Source organism: Pteropus medius, unplaced genomic scaffold (assembly GCF_902729225.1).
Source record: "Pteropus medius unplaced genomic scaffold, Ma_sr-lr_union100, whole genome shotgun sequence".
Taxonomy (NCBI): Eukaryota; Metazoa; Chordata; class Mammalia; order Chiroptera; family Pteropodidae; genus Pteropus; species Pteropus medius.
The window spans coordinates 13,443,820-13,469,849 of record NW_024340692.1 but is presented as its reverse complement, the minus strand read 5'-3'; the positions used below and the strand labels follow the sequence as shown (position 1 = coordinate 13,469,849).

At 35.7% G+C, this 26,030-nt stretch overlaps 1 protein-coding gene across 8 annotated transcripts in view; it reads right to left on the bottom strand.

Annotated features, from left to right (window-relative positions):
* Positions 1 to 2,443: 2,443 nt before the first annotated feature.
* RFX3 (regulatory factor X3) overlaps positions 2,444 to 26,030 on the bottom strand; it is a 252,018-nt gene continuing 228,431 nt past the window's right edge. For 5 of the 8 annotated variants that reach the window (XM_039886016.1, XM_039886097.1, XM_039886183.1 and 2 more), the window contains 3 exons: positions 14,465 to 14,527; positions 13,469 to 13,511; positions 8,981 to 9,419 (listed from right to left, as the gene is read on the bottom strand). In XM_039886016.1, the coding sequence (XP_039741950.1) occupies positions 9,181 to 9,419; positions 13,469 to 13,511; positions 14,465 to 14,527 (345 nt within the window). In that variant the 3' untranslated portion in view covers positions 8,981 to 9,180. Of the gene's footprint in view, positions 9,420 to 13,468; positions 13,512 to 14,464; positions 14,528 to 26,030 lie in introns of all 8 variants that reach the window. The other 3 variants (XM_039886267.1, XM_039886360.1, XM_039885934.1) reach the window with 2 other exon arrangements.

The following is a 26,030-nucleotide window of genomic DNA, read 5'->3' as shown; positions in this document are numbered from 1 at the left end:
GATAAATGCCTAGATAAAACGTTTAAGAGGAGTCATTAAGAATTATTAGTAATAGCAGAACAATCAACCTTAAAATGGTATACTCAGGTATAATCACAAAAGAATTGGTTCCTTTATTCATAAACAAATATTTGTTGATTAAATTATATACCAGGTACTGTGCTACACACTGCATATTCTGTAGTGATCAAGATTGAGAGGTCCCTGGGGTTCTGGTTCAAGATGGTGATATAGGTAGGTCCTGAACTCACCTCTTCCCACTGACACACTGAATCTACAGCTACATACGAAACAGTTTCCTCTGAGAAAAACCTAAAGCCTGGCTGAGCAGCTCTAACATGTTAGGCAAAGGAAAAAAAAAAACATCTAAGAGGTTAGGAAAGGCTGGGATACAGTTTCACCAAAAACTTCACCCCCGGCACTGCAACCCACAATCAGGAGGGAACTTAAGGCCTGGCGCTTCTCCCTGAGGAACAGATTGTACGTCACAGCAGGCACCCCAAGTTTTAAGACCTGCACTGAAGAGACAAGCCCCCAAAACATATAAGACATTTAAAAACCAACAGGCCTACAAGTCTATAACAAAACAAAAATGACCTTAAAGGTCTCCCACGCTGACTCACCTGCCCCAGGGCTCAGCTCAGAAGCAGTGGATTGCGCCCAGATTTTGCTCATTTGCTTATATTAAAGTGTTGGAGTGAAAGGCAGAAACCTAACTTAACACATACATTTATATTTAAATTACTTGTATATTTGTGTTGAGACAACTCAGACACAACTTTCTAGGTCCCAGTCATGCCTGTATTTGCCAATCTCAAAGCTAGCAATAAACTGATGCAAAACAGGTCTCATCAGCATGGGAAAGTTACCAGGCTGCTTGCCACCCAGCTCCTGTAAGGATAAGTGACTCCTCCTCCTGGCCCAGACATTACGCTAGAGGGCAGACAGGTCAGACTAGAGACCCCTCCTGCTCACTCTCTCAATTTTAAAGTACATTATCCTCAGCGATATGGCAGCCATTCTACTTATTATGATCACACACACACACACACACACACAATCTGTGTCTCAGCCAACTGACAAATTTCTACACGCATCACTTTTAGACCATAATGAAAAATATTTAGTGGATTGAAATGAATCAGTTAATGAAAACCAGCTACATTTCTCAGGCTAAGTTCAAATTTTGAAATGTCCACATTCCAAGGGAGAAGAAACTAATATTAAGAACCCATGGTGGGAAGAACATTGTAACCAAAGAATAAACACACTAATTATAAGATATATTTGAAAGACCTCAGAGTTCCAAGAGAAACCAAGTACAAAAATAAGGATAGAAACCAGGAACTCTATTTTTTTGTATAAAGTTTCAAATATCTCACAAGTGGTGATGGCTACAACATAAAAATACATAAATTGGTCATTCATTTTCTATTATGGAATTGTCTCTAATACTGGCTATAATTCTGTATATCTTCCTTTTATTTATTAAATGACATTATTTGGTACATTTCTATGTTACTGGATTAAATGTTCACATAAGCTAGAATGAATTTGGTGTTTCTGTGGGCTAAGATGTCAATAATTTTGTTTCAGAAATAACTCTATACTATGATATAAAAGCACCATGCTGGAGACTACCAAAAGGATATTTTTCTGTCTTGAATTTCTCTTTAAATTGCCAGAGGGGACAGAGTTGAGGGGCTGAGTGAAAAAGGTGAAGGGATGAAGAAGTACAAATTAGTAGCTACAAAATACTCATGGGAATATAGAGTACAGCACAGGGAATATAGTCAATAAAAAAAAAGAAAGAAAGAAACCCCAAATGAACTGGTTATTCCATATTCTTGGAGGAGGCCTTACAACTACTATAATTTGAAAAAAAAAAGTCTGCAAGGTAAAAAATGTTTTAAGCTTGATTGTGGTAGTCGTCATATGATTGTGTTTGTTAAAACTCACAGAAATATACACTCAAAAGGGTGAATTTTCCTGTATATAATTATATGATTCAAAGAAGGAAAAAAATTGGGCATGGTATCTTTTTAAGTGGATTAAAACAATTTTTAATAAGCTATTTCAACCTAAGTAAGCAAGGAACTTGAGTGCCAAATATCAATGTGAAGTGACAAAAAACACACACACTATGAACATCCAAAAATCTGGATTTACAATGGAAATGTTGACAGCTTCTGAAATTAAACAGCACTCAATCACTAATTTTCTTTGAGGGTAAGATTTGTATCCTGCTGGGCTTATAATTCTGTTTTCTCTTTTTGTGCTATTCATGTGTAAATATTGCCAAATTCATTTGACACAAAAAAGAAAAACAACTTAATTCTGTTTCTAAGCTAGTTAACGACAAAGAGACTACCTTCTACATGAGGTAATGCAATACAAGCTTCCTGGTACTGATTTGAGGGGAAAATAATGAAGCCATTTCAAATTTATTTGTAACAAGGAAACAAATTTATTGATTTTAAAAGACAAGACACCATTTTGTTTTGAAAAACACAAGAAAGCTAGCCTGAGTTCAAGTCTGAAATATTCAGAAAAATCCTACTATCTTTAGTATGTTCCAGTCATTTGTTTAAACAACACACTAAAAGTTAATATATATTTTATAATTATAAAAGTTCCCCAGTTATTGTACAGTACACAATACAAATTGCCCACAAACTATTATTTAGCTCCTGCCAATTTTGAGAGGACATGATATACTAAAAGATTTAGCATTTCTCACAAAAATCACATCAGGAAATACGTATTTACAAAATCAAATACATTATACAAAAAACCATCACATGTTATTCGGTAAAGATGTTTTTAAATAATTAAAAAGTTTATTCAACTGTAGTCCAAAAACTGGAAAAGAACATTACATTATCTCACACATACAATCTCTACAAAAGTTGCTTACCTCATTTACATAATATATTCAGTCGATTGTAAAATAAATGTTCAAATATCTCCTAGTGTTACTATGTTTCTGTGCTTGTGGGACTGAATAATGTAATCTGCCACTTACTAAGTGAAATTTAAATGATGGCACTTAAAAAAAAATACAGTATTTTAAAAAAACACAATGAAAGAAGTTTTACCTAGAAGGTACGAAAGCCCTGAGTGATAGTAGAATTACTGATTGGTAAGCACTACAATTAACCTAATTAAAAGTTTACCACCCCAGGCACAAATTTCCAAGTTTTCTCAAGGCACTCACTTAAAGTTTCTGTAACTAACACGTTGGTCACCACCATAGGTCCCAATTGATGATGGAGATGAGTAGAGAAAAAAATTTGCTTTGGTACAAAAGATGCTTTTTAAATGAATAAAATTCAATACTTCCTTTATTGAGTCATTTGAAATTATGGTTAGCAGGTTAAAACAAGGCAATCATTTGTTCAAAACTATTAATTCTTTAAAGAATTTACTTGTTCAACAGTCAATGGGAGTTTTTATTTTTTCTTTCCTCCCCAGAATCATAATTCTTCTAACAAAGATTTATTGTCCTCATTATTGAGCTACATAAACAATTCTTACCAAAGATTTCATTACTCAGGGCTTCCAATCCCAACATCATAATTTATTTTAAAAACAAAGGAAAGAGGGAAAAAAATCAAATACCATAATCAATAAAAGAAGAGACAAAACAGTTTTGAAAATGACATTATTACCAATTACTTCAAACAAAAGAAAAAAATCCTAGGCAGTCACTTTGTAAGTGGCTTTTACTATTTAAGTAAAATTGGTAAACTAAACTCAGGTCTACTGGCACATAAAATCACTAGCAGCAATGATCAGAGCATGCAAACTGAGAAGCATTTACAGTAAATCATCATGAAGAATTCAAAAGAAGAGAATTAAATTAAAACCCTTTGAGTATTGCATGTTAACACATGAGTAATTTGCATGGTTTGACTTCCTAAACTGCCCAAAAAGCAATGTTTACGGCAAACTTGCACTAGGCTTATGAATGTCCTTTCACCAGACATTGAAATAGGTTACACTCTTATTTACGCCTGGCTAGGGCAGCGCAAGCACATCTGCAGACGACACTGCTCTCATGTTCTATCACGCAGGGGACAGAGGGGTCCAGTGCACGCAGAGCGTCCCTTGAATAAAGTCAGAAATTGTATAAGCATACTGGCATTTACAGATATCAGAAGCAGTAGTCATAGCATCTCCTGACAGATGAGCTTAAAATCAAGTGCTTTGCTTTCCATTCTATCTAGATATAATTCTTTGACAAAGTATTAAAGTTTGGAGCATAGATAAAATTATGCCCTGTATGAAATTCCCAAACAATATGTTATGAGATCTAACTCCAAATAGCTTACCTGCCCCCAAAGAGTTCAGCTTTTCTTTATCCACTTGAACTCATTTCTTCCTAAGGCTTCACTGACATTGAACTTTCTAAAGCTAAATAAATGAAATCTTTTGTTTTGTTTTGTTTTGTTTTGGGAAAAAAAAAATGTAACCCTTTCTTTATCATACCTTTTAAAGGCAATCTAGGTACTTTCAATGTGCAGAGATCGGTTATGACATAGGTCTACAGGCCTATGTATTGTCCTCCTTTTCTAGAGTCATGCTGTGATGCTAGAAAAGTTGATTTTTTTTTTTTTTCTGTAAACAGTACACTTACTTAGATGGCAGTGAATATTTGGGAATAAATATATCAAGCCCTCTTGAAGAAAATTAAGAGTTGTATATAAAATGCAAGTGTTCAGCATGGAAACACTTTCTCTTCCTACCCCCCCTTTAAAAAAACAGCATAATTAGACATTTGGATATAGAGTATATTTTACCGGTCTAAGTCTAAATAAACGATCTGAAAGGCTTTTGTCCCCCATTGTATATCTTACAATGCTCAAAGGGTTAATACAAGGCATTACATCAAAGGGGTTTTCTAGTACTAGAACTAAGCACTGAATTAATGCTTCTATTCCAGTTTGAAAAAAAAATCACCGAATTTGCAGAAATACTAGGATTCCATTAATTGATTTGTTCTAACCACATACATGGAGGTTGATCTGATCTAGTGACAAGCCCAATTTTCAATAGCACTGCATGTCAACCTCTCTCCCCCATGTTCTAGTGTGATTCATACAAATCACAAGGTCTGATTTCAATATTTTGATGTTTGTTATTTTTTCACCATGAATTTGGGGGAGGGGAGGTTATAACAAAGATCAGTTTGTTATATATAACCACTGCCTCAAATTGTACATATAGGTGACTTACCAAAGATTTTAACTTTCTACTTGTGTCCACGCAGGGAGGACCAACATCACAGTGACACACATTTTTTTCTTTTACACTAATATTTCAAGCACAGCGTTATTTTAGACATTTCAAATACATTGTCTGAAGAATTTTTTTTTTTTTTAATTTGAAAATGCATCACGTTTAGCACTTCTAGAGAAGTGCATTCATGTAAAAAGGTTCATGATTACGGTAATGAAACCGTATTCATTCCTGAATGACTCTGACAGCGTTCTACAAGAACGTGTTCATTTTTACTTGTCTACTACAAATCAAAGGCAGTCAATGTTGCACACTACTAATTTTAGGTATGCAGTGTTAAAACCGTTTTCTAAAATTACTTTTGTTTTTAAAGTACACCATCTAAAAAGAGGTGCATGAACCGTGCTATACAGTACAAGAAAAAGCACAAAAAGGAAAGCAGATTTCTGAAAAGGCAGTAAGACTTATACAGTCAGTCCAAACATAGTTTGGATGAGAATCCTGAAAAAGTGACCAGCCACTTAATATCTAAAAAAATTTTTTTAATTGGGCTCTGTGTTCCAAGGAGATGGTTCACCCATTTCACCCTATTGTTCACTGGCTTCATCAATGCAAATCTTTTGGTATGATTCTCAAAATATATGTGAAGATCGAATTACACTCACGATATTCAATCCTATTAAATGGAAATATCTTTTCTAAAACTTAAAAATACTCACATACCTTCCTCACATTTTTTCCTCACTGAAAGAATAGCACTTGGTCTATGTAGATATTTTTCATGACTAGTGTGTTTGATTACAATGGTAGGAAATATTAAGAAGTTCTTCAAATGTGTCCCTGTCACTTGTCAATGAATCTACTGAGAGTTTTAGTGTCTAATATAATTAGGAAAGTCACAGTTTCACTGAATGAACAAATGGTAATAAAATGTTCAATAAATGCAATAAATGTAATTGCTCTAATTTGCTCAAATGTATAAATTATGTTTTTATTTTCTAATATACTTCACTATTAGAAAATATTTATTTGAATTCAAATTCAAAATTGTTAAGATGTTTGTGATTGCATACATGTATGTGTGTCTTACTGTGGACTACAAACAACTAGAAGCATAGATCATATATGTCATTTTGTCTATTGGTCAGGACTATCTACACTAGTCACAAAGAATTAATGTTCTTGTGTTCATAAAGGAGATCGGAATATTTTTAGTGAGTCAAGTTGAAATGTAATAATATTTATTAATTACTAATCTGTCCAAATTCAGAATAAACCATGAACAACTGGAAGAAATGTTGAATCCTGGAGGATCCCCAATAGCTGACTTTCATTAATCTAAATTTGCCCATTATCATCAGATTCCTCTAACAATAAAAATATATTCAACATTAAATTAAAGGAAATAATGATAAATATATTTAAAAGTGTTCCATAAACAAGATGAAACCAGGAAATACTTTTGGTCCAATACAGATATAGCATAGCTCTGGAGGTGGTAGATATGGGAGGAAGTAAAAAAATTCAGAAAGGAGATCAAAACAAAAAGTGTTTTTTTCGTTTTTTGATTTAAATGTATCTGTAAATGTTTTCTAATGTACAATGAAGTAGATATAAGTCTTTGCAACTTAAGGTGCTTTGTTTGCTTGTTTGCCTTTGTGTGTATGTGTGATGGTGCAAAGCCATTGCCTTTTTGGCAAAAAAAATAGAGGGATGATCATTTAAATGATATTTAGATGAAGGTGATGAGCTATAGAGAATTTCAAATATATGAGTGAGATGTATAATACAAAATTTGAATCAATTTTTAAAATTACATCTAAAACATTTAAAGTTTACTTAAGAAACTTTGTTGATCTTAGTTCTAAGGCAATCGAGCAACAACAAGTTGAAATACACTGCGTATTACTCGATAAGCCATTTGGTATTTTTAACTTTACAGATTGGCTCACCCCTTCTTTCCACCCCCCCCCCACCATCCCGATAAAACTGTAAAGATAAATATCTTGAGTTTACTACAGGCCTCATTAATAATCTGTAAATCATTTTGTGCTTTCCCTTTTTTTGGCTTTATGTATTTATTTTTGCTGATTAGCTTTTTTTAGAACTATTTAAATGAATGGATGTACCTGTTTTTTGTGTTTGTTGTTGTTGTTAATAATTTGAGTGCTTAAAAGAACCTGGGCTCTTCATGTCAATTAAAATGGGGATGGGTGTATCCACTCTAGGATCTCGCCTTCTGGTTTATAGCTGACTCCTGCTGGAGGGCACTCACGTGTGCATGTGGACACACAGACACTGAGACACACATACAAATATTTAGATTGAAAAGATGCACTTCAATAAGTACCTACTAATTTTGTTAACTTTCTTAAATTATAACTAGATAAGAACGGTCTAAAACATACATGATTTTATGTAACAAATTAAAAACTAGCCAGCTCTTCCACATCCTTAAGCAATCTGATTTGTAACCAAGTAATATTCAGCTCTATGAACAAAAAATAGGTTCATGGTCACTCAAAGAGGGAAACTGACTTTTTGTCTTTTTGTTTCGCTTTGTTTGCCCTAAATTTCCTTTGAAGAACACGTAACCTGTCCTTACTTCGGGAATTTGAAAATGACAGGCACACCTTGTCAAATGGATTGAAGAAGAATTCACATGAACTAAATAAGCCTTACTAAACCTTAGCTTCAGTTCTGTTTTAAGGCACCATGTAATAGCCGAGGTACGATGATCCCTGATGTACATTCTTCAATGGCACTGGTCCATCCAGCCACCTATCCAAATCCTACAGAATTGGGGATAAGCAACAGTGCGGTGTGCCAGTTACACTGCCTTTAGGTTCTGTTTAAAATTTAAATCCACATACTTTAGAAACCAGGAAATATTTTTGAAGGAAATAACAACATGCAGGTTGCTACATTCCTTGCATTCTATAAATTTTCTTTTATAATAGCAGCATATTGAACTACTATTAGGAATAAGACCTGGAATAAAAGAAAGTCATCCAAATGGAATGGTTTCCTGTATGTCCAGCTCAGCATAAGTAGCATGTACACTTAAAAAAAAAAAAAAAGTCAAGTCATTTTTTCAGCTTTAGTATCTAACTATAACAGCCCCACTCAACAGCAGAATGCATCTGTGCAGTGGTCCCAAATACAGAATCAGTAGTCATTAAACAGAGGAATTGGTATGCAAATAACAGTTAAAATTCAATGTTTAACGGAAGCTTGCATTAACATGGTTTAATAATTATGTACACAAATTATGTACATATTAGCATAATCTCTTGCAATTCTGTCATTTACTCTGAACTGATAAATGCACAGCTCAATTTTTCTTCAGAGAAAAATAGATGACCTTCCCAACCCTCTAGCACTATAATAAAAATGCTCTGTATTCTCTCTCCATACTCCAAAATGTTATCAAAATAGTGTCTTGTGGTTCTGTCCAATATAAAGCACCTTTCAAAAGCAAATTTGATGCATCTGCTGCCAAATGGGCATGCCTCCAGTGTAAATCAAAGAAATTCATTTCTTTTGATATTTCACAGAAGTGCATCTAATTAAAAACTTACACATGAAATCATACACCAAGACTAACAACCAACAGTAAAATATTTTAAGCTACAAAAAATGTAAATTATTTTTAATTATAAGAAAACAAAAACATTGTGTTGTAAAAATCCTTCTTGACACCTGAAACTAAGAGAAAAAAAAAAAAACTCAGAAGAGGCAAATAATTTGTTTACAATAAAAAAAAAAAAAAAAGACCTGGCAAAACACATACACCCATTCCATTTCACAACTCCAAAAAGGTAATGTTCAGCACAGATAAAATTTGACAACAGTCGTCCTTCAGGCTTATTAAATTTTTGACTTAAGCCCAATATCAACAGGATTAATGTTAGCTGGAAAAATACACTTTAATATTCTTTAGACTGCAGTGTAGGTATTTCCTGTAGTGCTGCACTGTCTGATAGTCTGAGTACTCGTGACGATGTGCTCACTGTGAATTGGATTCAGGAGGCTCGGTTGCACACTGCTCTCGAGAACAGGCTGCATACAACCCACTGGAAATGCCTGGTTCAGCTCCGTTTTCTCTCTTTTGGCTTGAGGTTCTGAAGAGTCATCTAGTTCTTCATCCATTTCACTTTCCACTTCGCTGCCTTCATCTGCACAAACAAATAATACCAAGACTATTATCAAAAGACAAATTGGAAGATGGCAATCAACATGTGTTTTGAAATACTTTATTACAGTATACTAAGAAACTTCTTAGCTCTTATCAGAGGAAAAAGCTTGTAGGTTTTCCTTTCAATGGATTTTACTTGTATTGATGCTCTGTTAACGCATCTACAATTCTTTCAAACATAGTAAAGATCATTTATTTATTTAATAGTACCTTTTGAACTATTAAAGGTATCAAAAGAACTATTGATACCTTTAATAGTTCTTTTAAGAAGACCTGGGAATTTCCTAAAGTTTTTCATATTGAATACTGGAATAATTTGTGTCATTATAGAGTAGTCACTTTGGTACACTGTGCTGGCTTTTGGGGAATGCACTGAGCTGAAAATTGCTAACTAAAATAAGAAAGGAGGGAAGGAGATAGGAAGGATTGAAAAAAGAAAATTTTCAGTCTTTTCCAAGTATCTATACTAGGTGTAAATTGCATCTGTGTTGATGTTAATATAGGTGAGACCTATGCTGATTCATAACATAACTAAAGCATGTATAAGCAGGGGCTGTTGTAAAGACTTTTTGGTGCACAAGAAAGTTGTAGGTTGCAATATTAAATAGGCCTTTAATTTTTATTACAAAAATTGTGAAGACCGAGGCAGTAGTATCAGATTAAAAATGTGCAATGAATTTCCATTCCTGGCAACACTAATGCTCACTGTTAATAGCTAGTATTCATTTCTGGAAATTAAATGTATTAAATAGTCACTGTTACCTCCCAATTTTAATCCATTTTATATTAACTAAAACATCATTAAAATGGAATACCATTTAATTTTTTTCCAGCATGCACTGTTAAAATTCAAAAGTAGAGAGAGAAAATGCTCACACATAGCTTTACTATTGTGTAAAATTCTCTACAGAAGAGTGTAGAGAATACCTCTTCATAAGCGATAATTTTTAAACAATGGGCAATATATTTCTGCCTTAAAAATCTTTTTATTTCGCCTTCAACGTTTGACTGTTTATCAAAAAAAGATGCCCATATAATCACATCAAATATCTCATCTATAACTAAAATATATCTACACTTGTTATATTTTTGACTTTTTATAGTGACTTATATAAACAGAATCAGGTCTCTCTGATGTTCTCTTTTGCGGCATATCATGTAAAAGCAGCTCTTCAATCAGATTAAGTTGGACTCTTTCTCAGGGGTGTTGAGTCTACTTTCACCATGCCTACCTCAGAATTCCCTGTTAATGTAAATCTTGACATAAAGGGGACCCTTGACTTCTCTTACTGTCAACTGGACCAAAGAAAGTTCCAGAGAAAAGTGACTAGGAGTAACTACCTATGGTTATGCAGTACACGTTGCCAGGAGCAAAATTTCCTGTGAAAAGGTACACATTAATTAAAAAGGTTAAGATTAGATCTATTGACTAGAAATGATGTCTGTTAAATGCATCATTAAGTGATAAACAAAGAAGAACTCAGATGAGGCAAAAGATTTCTTGGCCCATCTATTTTATATGGTTACTTTTTTGCTTCTGGACAATGAACTTGAGGATAATATTAGTTTTGTCAGAACGAGCGCATTGGAAGGGCTGGTTGGCTGCAGGGTGAGGAGTACATTTGGTAGATATTTGCTTCACCAAGAGGGTATAATTGAAACATGTTTGTATGATACTTTTTGTTTTATTTATGTATTTGTTTACATATAGAAACAAAAAATATATATATCTGGAAGGATCTTCACACTAAATTCTTAATGGTGGAAGTATCTTAGGGTTGTGACTATTAAGTTTCATTTTCTACAGTTTCTAATTCTCTGTTATTTGAAATTTTTATACAGAGATAATATTACTTTTATTATCAGGAAAAACACAAAAACTCTTGAAGTTTTCACATTTAAGCCTTAGGCTCTGATTATGCCACTTTGGCCGTATCTCAAAAAGCATCGGGTCTGGGGGTGAATGAGAGCAGCAGAGCCACACAAACAGGGTGAGATAAAATCACACTGCTATGAGGCTCCCTTCTCCATCAACCTTCCTGTGCCTGAGAAACAGTGTCAAAATGATAAAAGACCTAGCGGTGCAAGGAAACAAATCATTTCAAGCAGGTAGGCAAGTGAAAGAGAGTGAGGAAGCTCCTTTCCTCTACCCTGTTGTGGATGGAAATGGCGATGAGACAACGGACTGAACAAACTTCAGGGCTCTGGGCCACTTTTCTTCAGGGACCCTGTGGGTGACCAGGCTCTTTTGGATAGGTTACAAAGCAATTCACAAAAGCAAGCCCCTTCTCCAGTTCCTATGGGCAAATAAGGCAATTCCACAGACATTTTGTGTACCTATAAAGACATTTTCTAGAAACCTACTCATGGTATGGAAACTTGGTACACAAACTAAAATTAGGTGCTTCTGGAGTTTACTGAAGACTTTGTTTCGATTGAGCATTGTACAAAGAAGACTGGCTGACGGCCAGTGTTTGGCCAAGTGATAACACTCCTACTGTACACCTCTGGGCACTCAGGGGTGAAATCCCCAAACCTGGACTATGAGGCTTTGGTGCCAGTGAGCTACTGGGGTTACCTTATCTTGGACATGGGTTTCAAATGCCACCACACTTGCTCTGAAGTTACAGATTAGTATCATCATTGATTTACTTGTCTGATGGTTATTTGGTTAATCCTATAGAGTATATACTTGCAGCAACAAGATTTTTGGACTATCATTTTCTTTTATTCCTGCTTTGCTACTATGTACTATGTACTCTAACAGGAATTAGTGCATGCACAATTGGTAAAGAAAGACTGACAAGAGTTCAGCATGGGAGTGAAGTGGCTTCATAATGACTTTCCCCAGCATATTAATGTTTTCCATTTTCGAGGAGGCCCAGGAGCTGGACACTGAGTACCCTAGTACAGGAGTCCCCAACCCCAGGGCTGTGGACACATCCTGGTCTGTGGCCTATTAGGAACTGGGCCACACAGCAGGAGGTGAGCAGCAGGAGTGAGCGAAGCTTCATCTGTATTCGCAGCAACTCCCCAGCGCTAGCATCACTGCCTCAGCTCCACCTCAGATCATCAGGCATTGGATTCTCATAGGAGCACCATTCCCTGGTGCCAAAAATGTTGGGGACCACTGCCCTAGTACACGATGCTTGAGAACAGCACTGCACTCATGTGCAGATTCCCCAAGTCCTTCCTCTTGCCTCAGTTTCCCCACTTTCTCTGGCTCTGTCCTAACTGTGTAGTTTTCCCTGGTCTTTGTGCATTCTGTCCCTGACTCCAGAACTCAATTCCTTAAAACCTCAAGATAGTTTCACTTTTTTTGTTGTTTTTTTTGAAGAAAGGCCTATATTTTCTACAGTGCTTGTTTATTAGAAATTTTACATATTTTTAAAAAACTGGGCTGATACTTTTATACGTTTGTTTTTGTTTGTGTGTGCTCTATTCCAACCTCATCTTCTGCTAAGTCCTATTTCTTTACTCTATGGTTCAGTAGATTATGAAGTTCTTCAGGAATGTATATCCTGTTGTCATATTAGAGTGGCAATGCTAGCATTAAAATTTAAGAATTATATATGTCATCCTTTTCCTATTTACCACTATTGACCTTGCCCTTTCTGAGTTCTTTTTCCACTAAAAAGGGTGAAGTGGTTATATGAGTAGGCTTAAGAATCTTTTTTTCTTGCCTGGTATGCCTTGAATAAAAATATTTGGACCAATTTTATCACTTTTCTCTAGGACTCTGGTGATGATCAGAAATATTTTCTTGTTACTTGCAATAAACTTCAGACAAAAAGTAAAAATGAGTTCGTAACTGCATTCAAATTTAATTATTTCATTTAAGGTATCTTACATAAAATATAGAAACAAAGAAATAATAAAGAGTTCTAAAAGACATAACTGTCATATTAATCTGGGGTCGCATGCCATTTCCACAAAGTAAGAGTGCCATGGACATTAACTACATTTTCCTCTATGAAAATTTCTCAGTCAAAAAAGTCCTTAAAAATGTACATTATTTTCAGTTCTTACCTTTATCCAGATTTCCAGGAGACACAGCGTTTAAATCACCAAACTGCAAAACAACAGTCATTTGTGCAATAGTTACTACCAGGCAGAATAAAAAAAAATAATATCCTCAGTATGAGGTAAAAAAACACCATACTTTGACTTTTTTAAAACTATAAACTAGTGACCATTTTGCTCTCTAACTACATGGGTCACATAATTTTCCAATCGAAACTGCTGAATTTGAACAGTTTAAATTATGTCTCAATTTAGCTGTCTTAGCCTCTTTGCAAAAGGATAACATTTTTCTCTGCCTTCCACGCTCCATTTTACCTTTATTATTTTAACTTAGCAGTGAAGAAATAGGGGCCTGGCAGCCTGGATGAAGAAGGATGTGGTGGAATAAATTTGGAAAAGCCTGATGAAGCAGGACACGCCAGCTCCACCCCATGTGCTGTCCATGAGCCTACCTGGAGTTGATGTTAGAAAAAAATGGTCCAGCCACTTGGGTGAATTCTGTTTTTCAAGCTTTTATTAGTAGAAATGAAAAACATAATAGCAGCCCCCAAATTGAGAGTATTCATTTTTCTGAATTTTTAATTTGACACTTCTCTTTTTGTAATTTTATGTTTTTATTTACTAAGATAAGGGTCCCACTTTTTTTTTAAAAGGCATATGATTGTTACAAACGCAAGCAAAAGAAGAGCTTAAGATAATATGAAACAATTAATAAACTTCAGCTTAGACTTTATTTTCTACCTTTGTTCAAGAGCTTGATGATAATTTTACAGTGAAAAAATACATGTCGAGAGTCTCAGGGTGAACAAAGATGGATACAGTAAATAAAAAATTGAATAGCAGAGGTAACAAAGCTAATTGGAAAAAGGTAAAGTGAAACCTAACTATTCTATTTTTTAAATGGCAAACATTACTTTTTTTAAAGCTGAAGGTTCGGAATAAGTCATTATTAGAAACTCAGATTTCTCAACAGATTTAGAAAGGGTGAGAAATTCTACTTACATTCAGAAGTTTGCTTATAAAGAGTTCCATGATAGGAGTATTATTTTCATCTACAAGGTATGTCTATAAAGTAATAAAACTTATTTCGCAAACATATACACATTTTTTTAACCTAAACATGTATTATTCTTCATAGTAGCTACCTTGGGAGCTTATACATTTATTCCAAGGTCCAAGGTTCTAGGATTTCTCTTTGACAGTTTCAAGAGTTAGTTTATATATTATTCAGGAAAGCCCATTGTGTTATTTTACATCCAATTGTGACTCCAAATAATACTCCAAATTTTATTCACTGCAGTTGGTCTTGGGGTGATTTCTTAGCAGTTCAGAGGCAGTTTAAAAAGAGGCATTCCACAACATTTTAAGGCATGGTCACATTACTGGAACAAATGTGTAGCTTTCCTAGGCGACTGCTTTGAAGGGGACAGGGCCTCTTGGATACATGACTTCTAGTATGTGTGTTTGGAAGACTGTCCCATCACTTTACAGTTATATCCCATTGGGCAACAAATATAAAAGCAAAAATACTGAACTATTGTTTTAAAGTTGTTCCTGATCACATGGGTCAGAACCTTATATTAGTCTAAATAAAAAATTCACAGTTTAAGGTATATATGACTTCTTAAATTAAATAATATAATACAAGCAACGACAAAAAAAAAAAACCAATGGGACTCTTTATTTTTGGTATTATTTAAATATTTTTAGAACTATAAACAGAATGCTTAAAGCTAAAGAATCATTTATAAGTTATTTCTAATTGATAAAACACAATAAGATATTTATTTCTTTTACATGAATATTTGACACTTAAGATCCAATTCTAGAAACAAGTTGGCAGTGGTGATTCTAAACATACCTATATATCTATAAACAGTGAATATTCCACTCGTTTTTGAAAAATCTCTAAGAATTGTTTGAGACTAAATTACAATTGCCATTGGTGAATAATATTATACAAAGTGGACATATTTGAAAAAATTCTTTAAAAGAAACACTGCTTTTAGTTGCTACTTAACTAAAACATAACTTCTCTAATATAAAAATTTTCCTTAAAAAGTTTCTGTTTAATCTAAGTGGATACAACTGATTATTCAGGATACTAAAAAAAAAAAAAAAAAAAAAAAAAAAAGCCAAAATAACTGAAATCTCAGTGACTGTTATTATCATTAGAAAAAAAACATTTGCATACTAAATGCTGTATATCTGTGGCTATACACTGTGTTGAACACTACAAAAATTCTCAGGGACACTGTCAATGCTTCTAGGTGTCTCTAGGATCAGTGACAAAATTCCACCTGTACTGCAATAGAGAGAGTAGATTTAACATGAAAAAAATCTTGTAAGAGGTAAGATTTTAATATTCTATATAGCTGAAAGTTAAAGGTTTTTGTATGCATTTTACATGTGAGGAAAGAATATATTTGTGATTAAGGAAAAACCACTTTAATCTTATAGGTAGACTGAGTAAGATTAGCAGAATCAATATTCACTCATTCATTATTCCACAAATATTTATTGGGAGCTTATTATGTGCTAGGCACTGTGCCGGCTAGTTCTAGTCAGATCTAAAAATATTCCCTCTTTCTGGAAGTGAGTATCAGAAGCTGCTTATATTATGAAGGACAGGTGGTTTTGCTGAAAATGAGGTAACAAGGAAACCTTCGAGGTTTTAGAGGTACAGTGTAATTCGAAGGGGAAATCAGTTGCAGAGAGTTTTGGAGTGAGCAGCAGAGGGTCAAAGCAACAGGAAGGAAGGACAGGAAAAGTGGCCGGGAGGACTGAGAGTGGGCCTAAGGAAGATAGCGCCACAGACAGGGGATAGACGGCAAGTACCTAGATCTGGCTAGCGCAAACCAGAAACGTAAGAGGAGGAAGAGATAAATGATTTGGATGAAAAAAAATGGAGGTGTGTAAGAAAGTACAGAGATTACTATAAAGTTGTAGCTCTAGAAATTGGAAAAACTGTTTTTGCTTTCTAACTTCCCTACTGCACTGGGGCCTGGAAGGGGCTACAACTGATTGAGGTAACATCTTACAGCTTATAAAGTATTTTCATGTTTCAGTATATGGCAGGCTTTCTCTAAGATATTATGACCACAAGTATCACTTTCTCAATATTGCTCCCTCAGAGAGGCTTTTCCTGACAGCTCTAAGTATCATCTTCCCTGTCATTCCAATCACTTCCTTCAAAGCACCTACCACAACATGCAACACTTACTTTGCTTTCTCATCTAATATCTGTCTTCCCAATCCTAATGCCAGTGCCATGAGAATAGTGACCTTGTTTGTCTTCTTCATAAATGTACCCCAGAATCTGGTACAAATCCTGATAAACATTAAGGGTTGAATAAATACCAAATTAATGAACTTACTTCTTCATTTCAGCCTCAAAAAAAACCAAAACCAAACTAAAACAAAACAAAACATAAGTTTGGTAAGGTAAAGAACTTAGATTTAATCTTACAGCTACTGAAAACAATGAATTGATTTGTCTAACCTTATATGTGAAATACAGTGGTGTTAGATTTGAGACAGATATTCTGACCCTCAGTTTAGGAATCTGAAAGGGGAAGAAAACGGTAGGTAGAGGGAGAGAAGGAGAAACAGAGAGAGACAGAGAAGAAAAGTATGTATGTTCCATACATGGAGGAAGGAATATAAATTAATGGATTTAAAATGTGCTCTGGGGTTAGAAAGCATATGGCCTTTGATGTATGTAGGAATTAAAATTCTGTCAGCCAGACAGATAAATAGGGGACGTTATGAAGTAGAAACAGAATGGAACACAGAGAAAGCATATCTGTTGTTTTCAGGAAAAAAGACCTCCCATCCTAGAAACCATTTCCTCCAGGTCCTGACAAGGTGTCATAATAATGAGCACCCTCCTGGAAAACAGTAGATTAAAAAAATGTGTGGCCAAGGCAGCCAGGGGAGTCTGTTAGACCGTAAATTCATTATAAGACTAGTAATGGCCATGAAGTGTAAACGGGCAACTGGGCAGCAGGGGCAACTGGGCAGCACAGCCAGTGCAACTATGGGCAAGATCTTTGAGAGAGACACTGAGGGTGACTCTGACTTGTGTCCAAGCAGCTGGGGACTAGTTCATTACAGGGTGGAGAGGTCTAATACTTGTCTTTAAGCACAGGCACCGTGAGAAAAGTCGGGCTTACAAGGGCGAATGCGGCCTTCAGGCGCACCGAAGAAACCACTGCACATTAGATACAGCAGCAGCAAACTTTTCACAGAGAGGAAGGAAAGGCTTGTGCTGTAATATTTGGAAACCGAAACAATGCAGAGGAATTCAGGAAGCCCAGACAGCAATTAAGCAAGGATCCACGGGGGCGCCCAGAGAGGAGAGACTGGGGATGGAAGAAGGAAAGAGTTCAGAGACTGGGATGAAGTCCTCACCCATGGGCACACGGTCCTTCCTGGAAGTGTTTACCTTGGAGCAAAGGGGTTAGTGAGTAATCATAACCACGTCATCTCAGGCAGCCAGGTAAATGTCCCCTGTAGAAAATGCATCTTACTAGAAAATCTGTTAACATATACAGATTTATAAATTTATAGGTGCAGATACAAAAACAGGAGTTGGCAAACTGTTTTTCAGTAAAGAGGCAGACAGTAAATATTTTAGGCTTTATGGTCCTGTTGCAATTACTCCACTGCCACTACAGTACAAAAATAGCCATAGACAATAGCCAAATAAATGTGTGTGACTGTGTCCCAGTAAAACTATTTACAAAAACAGATGATGGACTGATGCCTGGCTAGAAGAGCTTGTAAACTCTAGAAGATCTGCTGCAGTTCACAAACAGTGAAGGGAATGGAAGATTTTGGCTACAGAAAGGATATGGAACCAGAGGTTTTAAGAACTAGCATGGCTCAGACATGTGGGCGACAACTGATGAAGGTCACAAGGAAAGAAAAAAGGGTCAACTTCTAAAGATGAGAAGTCATTTAGAAGACTAATCTTCCTCTTTTTTCCTATGGGGGCTTGCAGGTATAGGCAGAGCTAGATCAAGGCTGGTGTTTAATTGTGCAAACCAGTGGATGAAGAGTGAAGTCTAGGTTGAGAGAAAAGATTGCACGGAAGGTTGCAAGAGAAGAGACTGGGAAAAAGGTTACATGTGTTAGTAATTAGGATGGGGCAAGCTTCCTTAGTGGGCGGTTTGTTCCAATTTAGATGGTAGATAAAGATATGAGGAGACAGTGCAATAACATAAATTCTCCATTGGTAAAAGCAAACGGGGAGTAGTTCCAGATGAGAATGATTTTCAGGGTGGAGTCATCAATGGAGAAATGACAGTGAGACATATATCGAGGAGAGGAGGAAGTAAAAAAATATATATACACTGGAGGAAGAGTCTATGATCCACAAGTAACAAATGACTTCATTCAGAGCAATATACCTTCCATACTGTAATTGCTGCTGTAACAAATTACCACAAACTTAGTGGCTAAAAACAACACAAAGGTATTATTTTCTAATTCTTGAGGTTAAAATTTACCATGGGTCTCATTGAGCTAAGATCTAGGTGTTGGCAGGGCTGCATTCCTTTCTGAAGATTCCAAGGGAGAATTTCTGTTTTTCCTTTTCTGGCATCTAGAAGCTACCCACAATTCTTGGTGTGGCCCCTTCCACCTGCCAAGCCAGTAGTGTCAGGGTGGGTCTTTCTCCTGCTGCACTGCTCTGACGCTGATTCTTCTGCCTCTCTCTTCCACTTTTAAAGACCTTGTGACCACATTGGGCCCATCCATATAATCTAGTATAATCTCCTTATTTTAAGGTCAGTAAATTAGTAATCTTAATTCTGTCCATAACCTAACATATTTAAAGGTCCCAGGGATTAGGATGTAGACATCTTTAGGGGCCCATTATATTGCCTACCACCCACATCTAAGCTATTTAAAAAAACCTCACATTTACCAGAGTAAAACCACTTGTCATTATTTTTACCCCTAGTATTGAAGGAAACACACCCTTCGTATTAAGCTGTTTAGAACATAGCATTTTTTCCCCCTCAATTTTATCTGTTTTATGTTCTTTGCTGGAGGTGGAGTGGGGTAGTATATAGGCATAAATTCATCTTTTATGGTATATTTGTCACTAAGGGCATTTATACTTTATTTTTCATTTACAGACTTAGAATTTTACGTACAACTCCTACCAGTCTGAGAGTTTTTTACAGAATGCATTTCAAGGTCTAGGCTTGTTGAAACCATATGTACATCCAAAAAAATTTACCAGGATCACAAAGCTGAAAGTTGTTAATGATACATAAGGAAGTCGTTCTGGACAAAGACGTGGAAATTGAAATTGAGGAAACCCAAAGCTATTGGGCAGTGGGGCTAAGAAAGCCCTAAGCTTCACATCTTAACAGAGGCCTGTGGAGTAACTCTAACATTAACATTATACACTAAGGATCAGGCTACGTCCTGGTCTTGGGACACTTTCATGCCACCAAACTGCACCACAGGCAGCCCCAAAGACCTCAGAAAGACCTCTGTGTTAGTACTATTCGATGGTTTGTGAGGGTCCACGCTGCACAGAGGCCAGCAGCCAGACGCTGAGGTGCCAGGAGGTGACTAGCTGAAGGAAGTGACCGCAGGCACAGCATGCAGCAGAATCCACAAAGTAAACTTTACCATGTGACCCTAGGTATTCCTGCTGACCCGGGGACCAAGATCCATAGCTGACAAGCTAAAAAGTTGAAAGCTTGAACTAGAAAAGACTACTCATTTGGGAGGCTTCATCTATTCTTTAGGTGTAGGCTTTACCTAGATTCAGAATAAAGTCATACAAGTGACTTGTCTGTTACTGGAGACCAGTTCTGCTAGCAGTGGTAATTTTAAATATATGTATATAGGGGAAAATATGCATATATGTGTATATGTGTATATTTTTCCAGTTTCTGCCAATGAATCATTTGCTCTAGGGAAGATCTTTAAGCTGTCTTAATAACTGAAGACTATAAAATTGTCTGAAATGGTTTCTATCTCATGATTGGAATAAGATGTCTCTTTGGAACTTAACTTTTATCTTTTAACTTGCATAAACTTTATGTATGTATATAACATAAATATATGTGTATGTGTGTGTGTGTGTGTGTGTGTGTGTGTGTGTGTGTATATAAAATTTTCTGATTTCACAAGTAATTATAAAACCTATAATTTATTCCTACTAGTTAGCTATTCCTACAAGTCTAGCTTTGACCGTCTACTTAGACCTAATTATGTTTATGCTTCTTTCCTAATGTTGCCATTTTCTTTTCTAAGTGACTTATTTCCCCATTGTATTTTGTTGTCTGTGTTCTACAAAGCATTGAATTAGTTTGCCTCTGATTACCACTTTGGCTACATCCCAAAGAATGCTGTTGAATTCTTCGTAATTCCATGAATCATCCAACTCAATGTTCAAAAATTGTCTACAGGCTATTTTTCCCTTGCAATGTAGTATAATTAAAGCCTTCCCATGCCTTGATGTTATATGCTTTATTATTCAATTTCTAAGCTTATCTTTGTATTGAAAAAAATAAAAGGTGGTTTAATTGTACATATCATTACTTCGATTGTCAGTGCAGAATCAATATTAAAAAATCTAATCTGGAGCAGAAGGCCATCAAACACTGCCCTCTTGAGTAATACACATAACTTCAGATATTTATATACCTATGGCAATGAAAGGGAAAGAAAATGAAGCTAACAAAAATCAGGGACCTATTATGTGCCTGTCTGCCTGCCTGCTTATCCATCCCACCTATCTACCTACCTACTTACCTGGTGAGCTCAGATGAATACTAACATGTAAACCCTGGCCTAACCAACTGCTTCTGTCTCTGCTCTTCTGTGAAGCCAATAAAGGACTAAAAGCCCTTTAAAGCTTTCCTTATAGAAGCAGAAAGATTGTTTACATGCACATTTGGAACTTTTTGACCCAATTCTAATCTTTGAACATCCTATACTTAGCTTGAACTTTGTAATGTTCTGAATTTTACAGATCTTATATAGCTGAGCATTCTCCCATGATTTCAGTTCTATTAACCAAAGTTAGTAGAATCGATCACAAAAGGCTTAGGTAGCAGCAACTATTTTGGATGTTTTTGATAGTGGAGAGAAACATCTTGAAATTTCAATCATGAGGGATTTCAGAGTGTTATTATTTTCTTTAAATGTCTTCTAAGTGAGAACCAAATTAATTAAAGCATTTTACATACAGCTTCAGTAAAGGGTTTCACAATTGAGGAAAAATAATTGCTGACTTTAAAGTGATTTCCAATTTTATGAAATTTGCAAGGAATTTAATGTTCCACTTGGTAAAATCTTGGTTATCTTTTTTTCTGTAAGTGTACTTTTCTATGTATTTCTAAGAGTTTCATTGAAGCCTGCTAAGATGGCCAAAATTTTTGTCTGTTTGCTTCATACCAAGGCAAATTCTGCCCCACAACTGTCGTTGGACCTGTTCCTTCAGGCTAGCAAACTCTCCTGGCAATGTGTGCTGCTGGCCACTCTGTACACAGGCAGCATATTTTCCTCGTGATTCTAACTGTGGAGGCTTTTTTGTACCCTTTTGCCCCCTGGGAACACAGCAATGCATAAACCTTTATGTCATTTCAAATCTCTAAGAGTACATTCATGAGTGAGCATGCAGGTAGTAAAGTAAGAATACAGGCCTTAGTTGCTTTTGAGGAAAAAAGTAGTTTCGAAAATAGGAACATTTAACACTACCATTAGGCCAAACCAAGAGGGGTCTCTGTCCTAAGCCTCACACTATGAAAATCCCTGTTAGGGGATTCCCATGGCCATGCTCCTCCTATAGTGGAAGGATTCAACTGGGACGAGTGGATTTAACCTGTCTGAGCCTGGGATTCCCCTCTACCCCCACACCATACTCCTGTTATACATCCTTCTAGGTCTATGCAGGTCTCTTCTCCAAGTCCATCCTTCAGAAGAAAGAAGGAAAAGACAATGAGGGGAAGCTGTTTGCAAAGGGTAGACCAAACCTGATGATTGGACTGAGGTGTCCACAAGTGTGAGTGTAAGGCTATTCATAGTATAGGATAGAGAGTGATATGTAAGACAAGATAAGTGGTTGGGGCCAAAGGCTGGGTCAGGGGCTACATCTATGTCACCATTTTGGGGCATGGAACTAGAGGGAGTTTGAGAATTTTAAATTTAAACCCAGCCTTCTAAGTTGTTATCAAGGTATATTTATCAACATAGGTGGATCGAACAGATTTTACTTATAGTTTGATTTGTAACTTTTTAAATATTTAGACACAGGGTACCTTAGGCCCTACAAATGTTAGGGTTGGGCCTGGAGGCATATTATTTATGTAAATAAAACTATAGGTTGAAAAGAAAGAACCTTGGTGTTTATAACTTAAGACAGACTCCCCTTGAAGCCATCATCAATAGGAAACCATGGCGTTGGTTTATTATGTCACACGAGTACTCCTTAATTTTGATTATACCGCCTCTATTTTTTGGAAATTCTTAACTAGACAGACAATGGGGTTTGGGGTGTGGAAACGCGATCTCTTTGTACCAAGAAAACCTTTACAATTAGCATGAATCAGGTCTGAAGTGCTTGTAGTATCATCACACTTGGCCCATTATACTTGTAGAAAATCTCTCATATTTATGAAAGCATATTTTAGCTGAGCATTGTGATAGTGAAAAGCAGAAAGCAATTTCTCTGAGTTGAGGAACATGCCCACTGATCTCAAACAAGGACTATTTCTTTATCAGGAGGACCAGCAATAACCATCTTCACCTGTGACTGTGAACAAAAATACCAGAAAGACAACGGCACCACCAGAGCCACTTGGGCTCGACGAAGGACGTGTGGCAAAGAGGCCAGCAGGGGGAGCCGTCACGCTTAATCTTTGCCAGGGACTCTCTTACACTAAGCTTACTCTGTGGTCGGGGCTACCAGGCTAACTTTTTTCTAAGCAAAAAGCCCAGCGGTGATGGACTTTGCTGAAGAGGACAATGTACTGAAATTTCTTTCTTGATGTCTACAGTGACCATTTTAGTTCTTTAAACATGTTAAGAAATCCTGAACTTCTATTTTCTTCTCTTTTCCCTCTTTAAACTCTTTAGGAAAACCAATCTCTAGTTATAAAGCATTCATAAAAACTCACCTTCATACACAGGTTCTCTGAAATATTGACAGGCACATTCTGGGGAAAAGGAACGCTTCTTAGTCTAGGAGCTTTGTTTTCCTGATAGAGAACTCTAATATGTCAACCATAAAATCCAAGGAGAAATCCTATAAATTGGTAGTCTATCTTTCCATCATTCTTTTGTGCTTCCTTCCTTGAATGAGTATTTTTTTGAGCACCTGTGTTTAGACCACAATTATAAGCAAAGCTCTGTTCCCTGAAGAGGCTGAGAGGAGAGGTTACAGCTCAAAGCAGGCAGAGGAGGAAACCAAGTATGGGAAGCTAATGAGCAGGGATCCCAGAGGGAAAGGGTTATGGCCCTGGTCTGCAGAGTCAATAGGTGCTTTTCCCAGAGCAAGGAGAGAAAGAAACAGAATAACAAACCAGGAAAGAGGAGGAGAATGGGAGAACTTCTACAGAGCCAATTCTTAGGAACTTGGAAGATGAAAGTATAGGAGAAGGGCCTCCCACGTCTCTCCTCCACGGGGTCACTTTTACAATTTATTTTCAAGTTGTCAGAACTATGTCCTGTAGTGGTGCAGATTTATAGCTAAAAGCAAACTACAAATTCTAAAAAAATTCTGATTTAGGTCTGGTATGTGGGTGGGTACAGAAGAACTGAAGGGTGTAATTTGTTGTTATTGTTGTTTTTCTGGCAGATTTTGCATTCCAAATGCAATTTGCTGAGACTAATATTCCATTTAGTTTGTATATTACAAACTTCTACTAACAAAAAGCGGAAAGGGGAAGGGAGGTGGGACTATCAAGATGCATCCTGTAATGGCAGAGGAAAGAAGCTTGGAACAAAATAATGAAAGCTTACATGCTAGGCATCTGGTTTGTGTATAATTGTGAGTGTGTGTGAGTGTGGGGTAGCTGTACTGTACAGATACAGATAAAAATAAATAAAGCGCCTATTCCAAAACTGCCTACAACAATTTACACAGTGAAAAATTAAAATGGGATTGAGCCCATTTGACTGTTTAGAGCGAGACCGTTCTACTTTTCTACAGTTAGCTCTACCACTTGCTAATTCTGATTTGGGGCAACTTTCAACCTGTTTCCCTCATGGGTGAAACAGGGACACAAACACATCTCTTGCAAAGTTTTGGTGAATACTGAATGAGAATGGAAAATGCCTAGTGCAGTGATTGTCACAAGGCCAGTCCTCAATTAGAAAAATATCAATAAATAATAATAAGCTTTATTATTAGTAATAAATGCAACTTTTGACAAGTATGCATTACATTTTCTAAGCTATTACTATTCTAAGATAGCTTTATTTTCTGAAATGATTTTTAACTTATGACATGATTCATTCCTTTTAAAATATTCTATAATACTTCGGCTGTTCCATGGGTGCATTTTCAGTATATTCCCCACTTACACTAGAATAATGTTCACTGAAATTAATTTTTATTAGTTTGGTTTTACTTTAAGCATCCATACTTACCTATCACAATTATACTTCTATCAAATTAGACTTTTTCACTCAAATTTTATCCTAAAAGCTTGCCTGTTAAATTATTGCTCTTCTCCAGTTTGTAGGTTTTGAAGATTTTTTTCCTCTTCTACTCTGAGTACATCAACTTTGATGAATTCAAGATATTTTTCTTTTGTTGGTAAATCCTTAAGGGTTCTTCAATTTTTTTCCTACAAGTCTTACTAAAATAATATATTTTATATTTGTATTCACTATTAAACAATTAAGGCAACTCTTGATTCCTATTTTTTATTTAGAAAAGTTGGTTATATAGGTGGCTTAAATATAATATTAAATAAGTATAATTAAATTGCTATAAAGATAATTTAAATATATTTAATAGATTACATATAAAAATGTTTGTTATAGAAAATAATTTTATGAACCAATCAAAATTTATAGATTCAGTGAATATATTAATGGACTATGTATAATGAAATACAGTATACATACCATAAACTTCCAAATTGATTCAACTAGTCATAAAATTCAAATAAAAGGACATTTTTCTGCTCTATTTTTCTTGTCAGAGCTGCACAGAAAGCCTCATGATATATATTTTTTTAAGCAGGTGTGCAAACAGATGCAACTTGTTTATTTTATTTTATCCGTACTCTTAACATTTCACCACTGCCAGAAAGACAATGGACACATTTATAATATTTAAATAAAAATTCGAAAATTACATAAATTTTGGCAGTAAATAAATCCTGTTTCCTTTTTGTCATTTAGGCAAAAATAATGATAATGAAACTCTGGAATGGCGAATGTCTTTTAAATAACTTACTAGTCAGTATTAATGTAGTAGCAGATGATCATTAAAATGAAATGGAGTTGTGATGCTGTTTCATTGAAGGGCTCCATTCTCTAAAAGTCTTCAACAATTAAAATGATAGTGTTATAGTGAACACAGAAG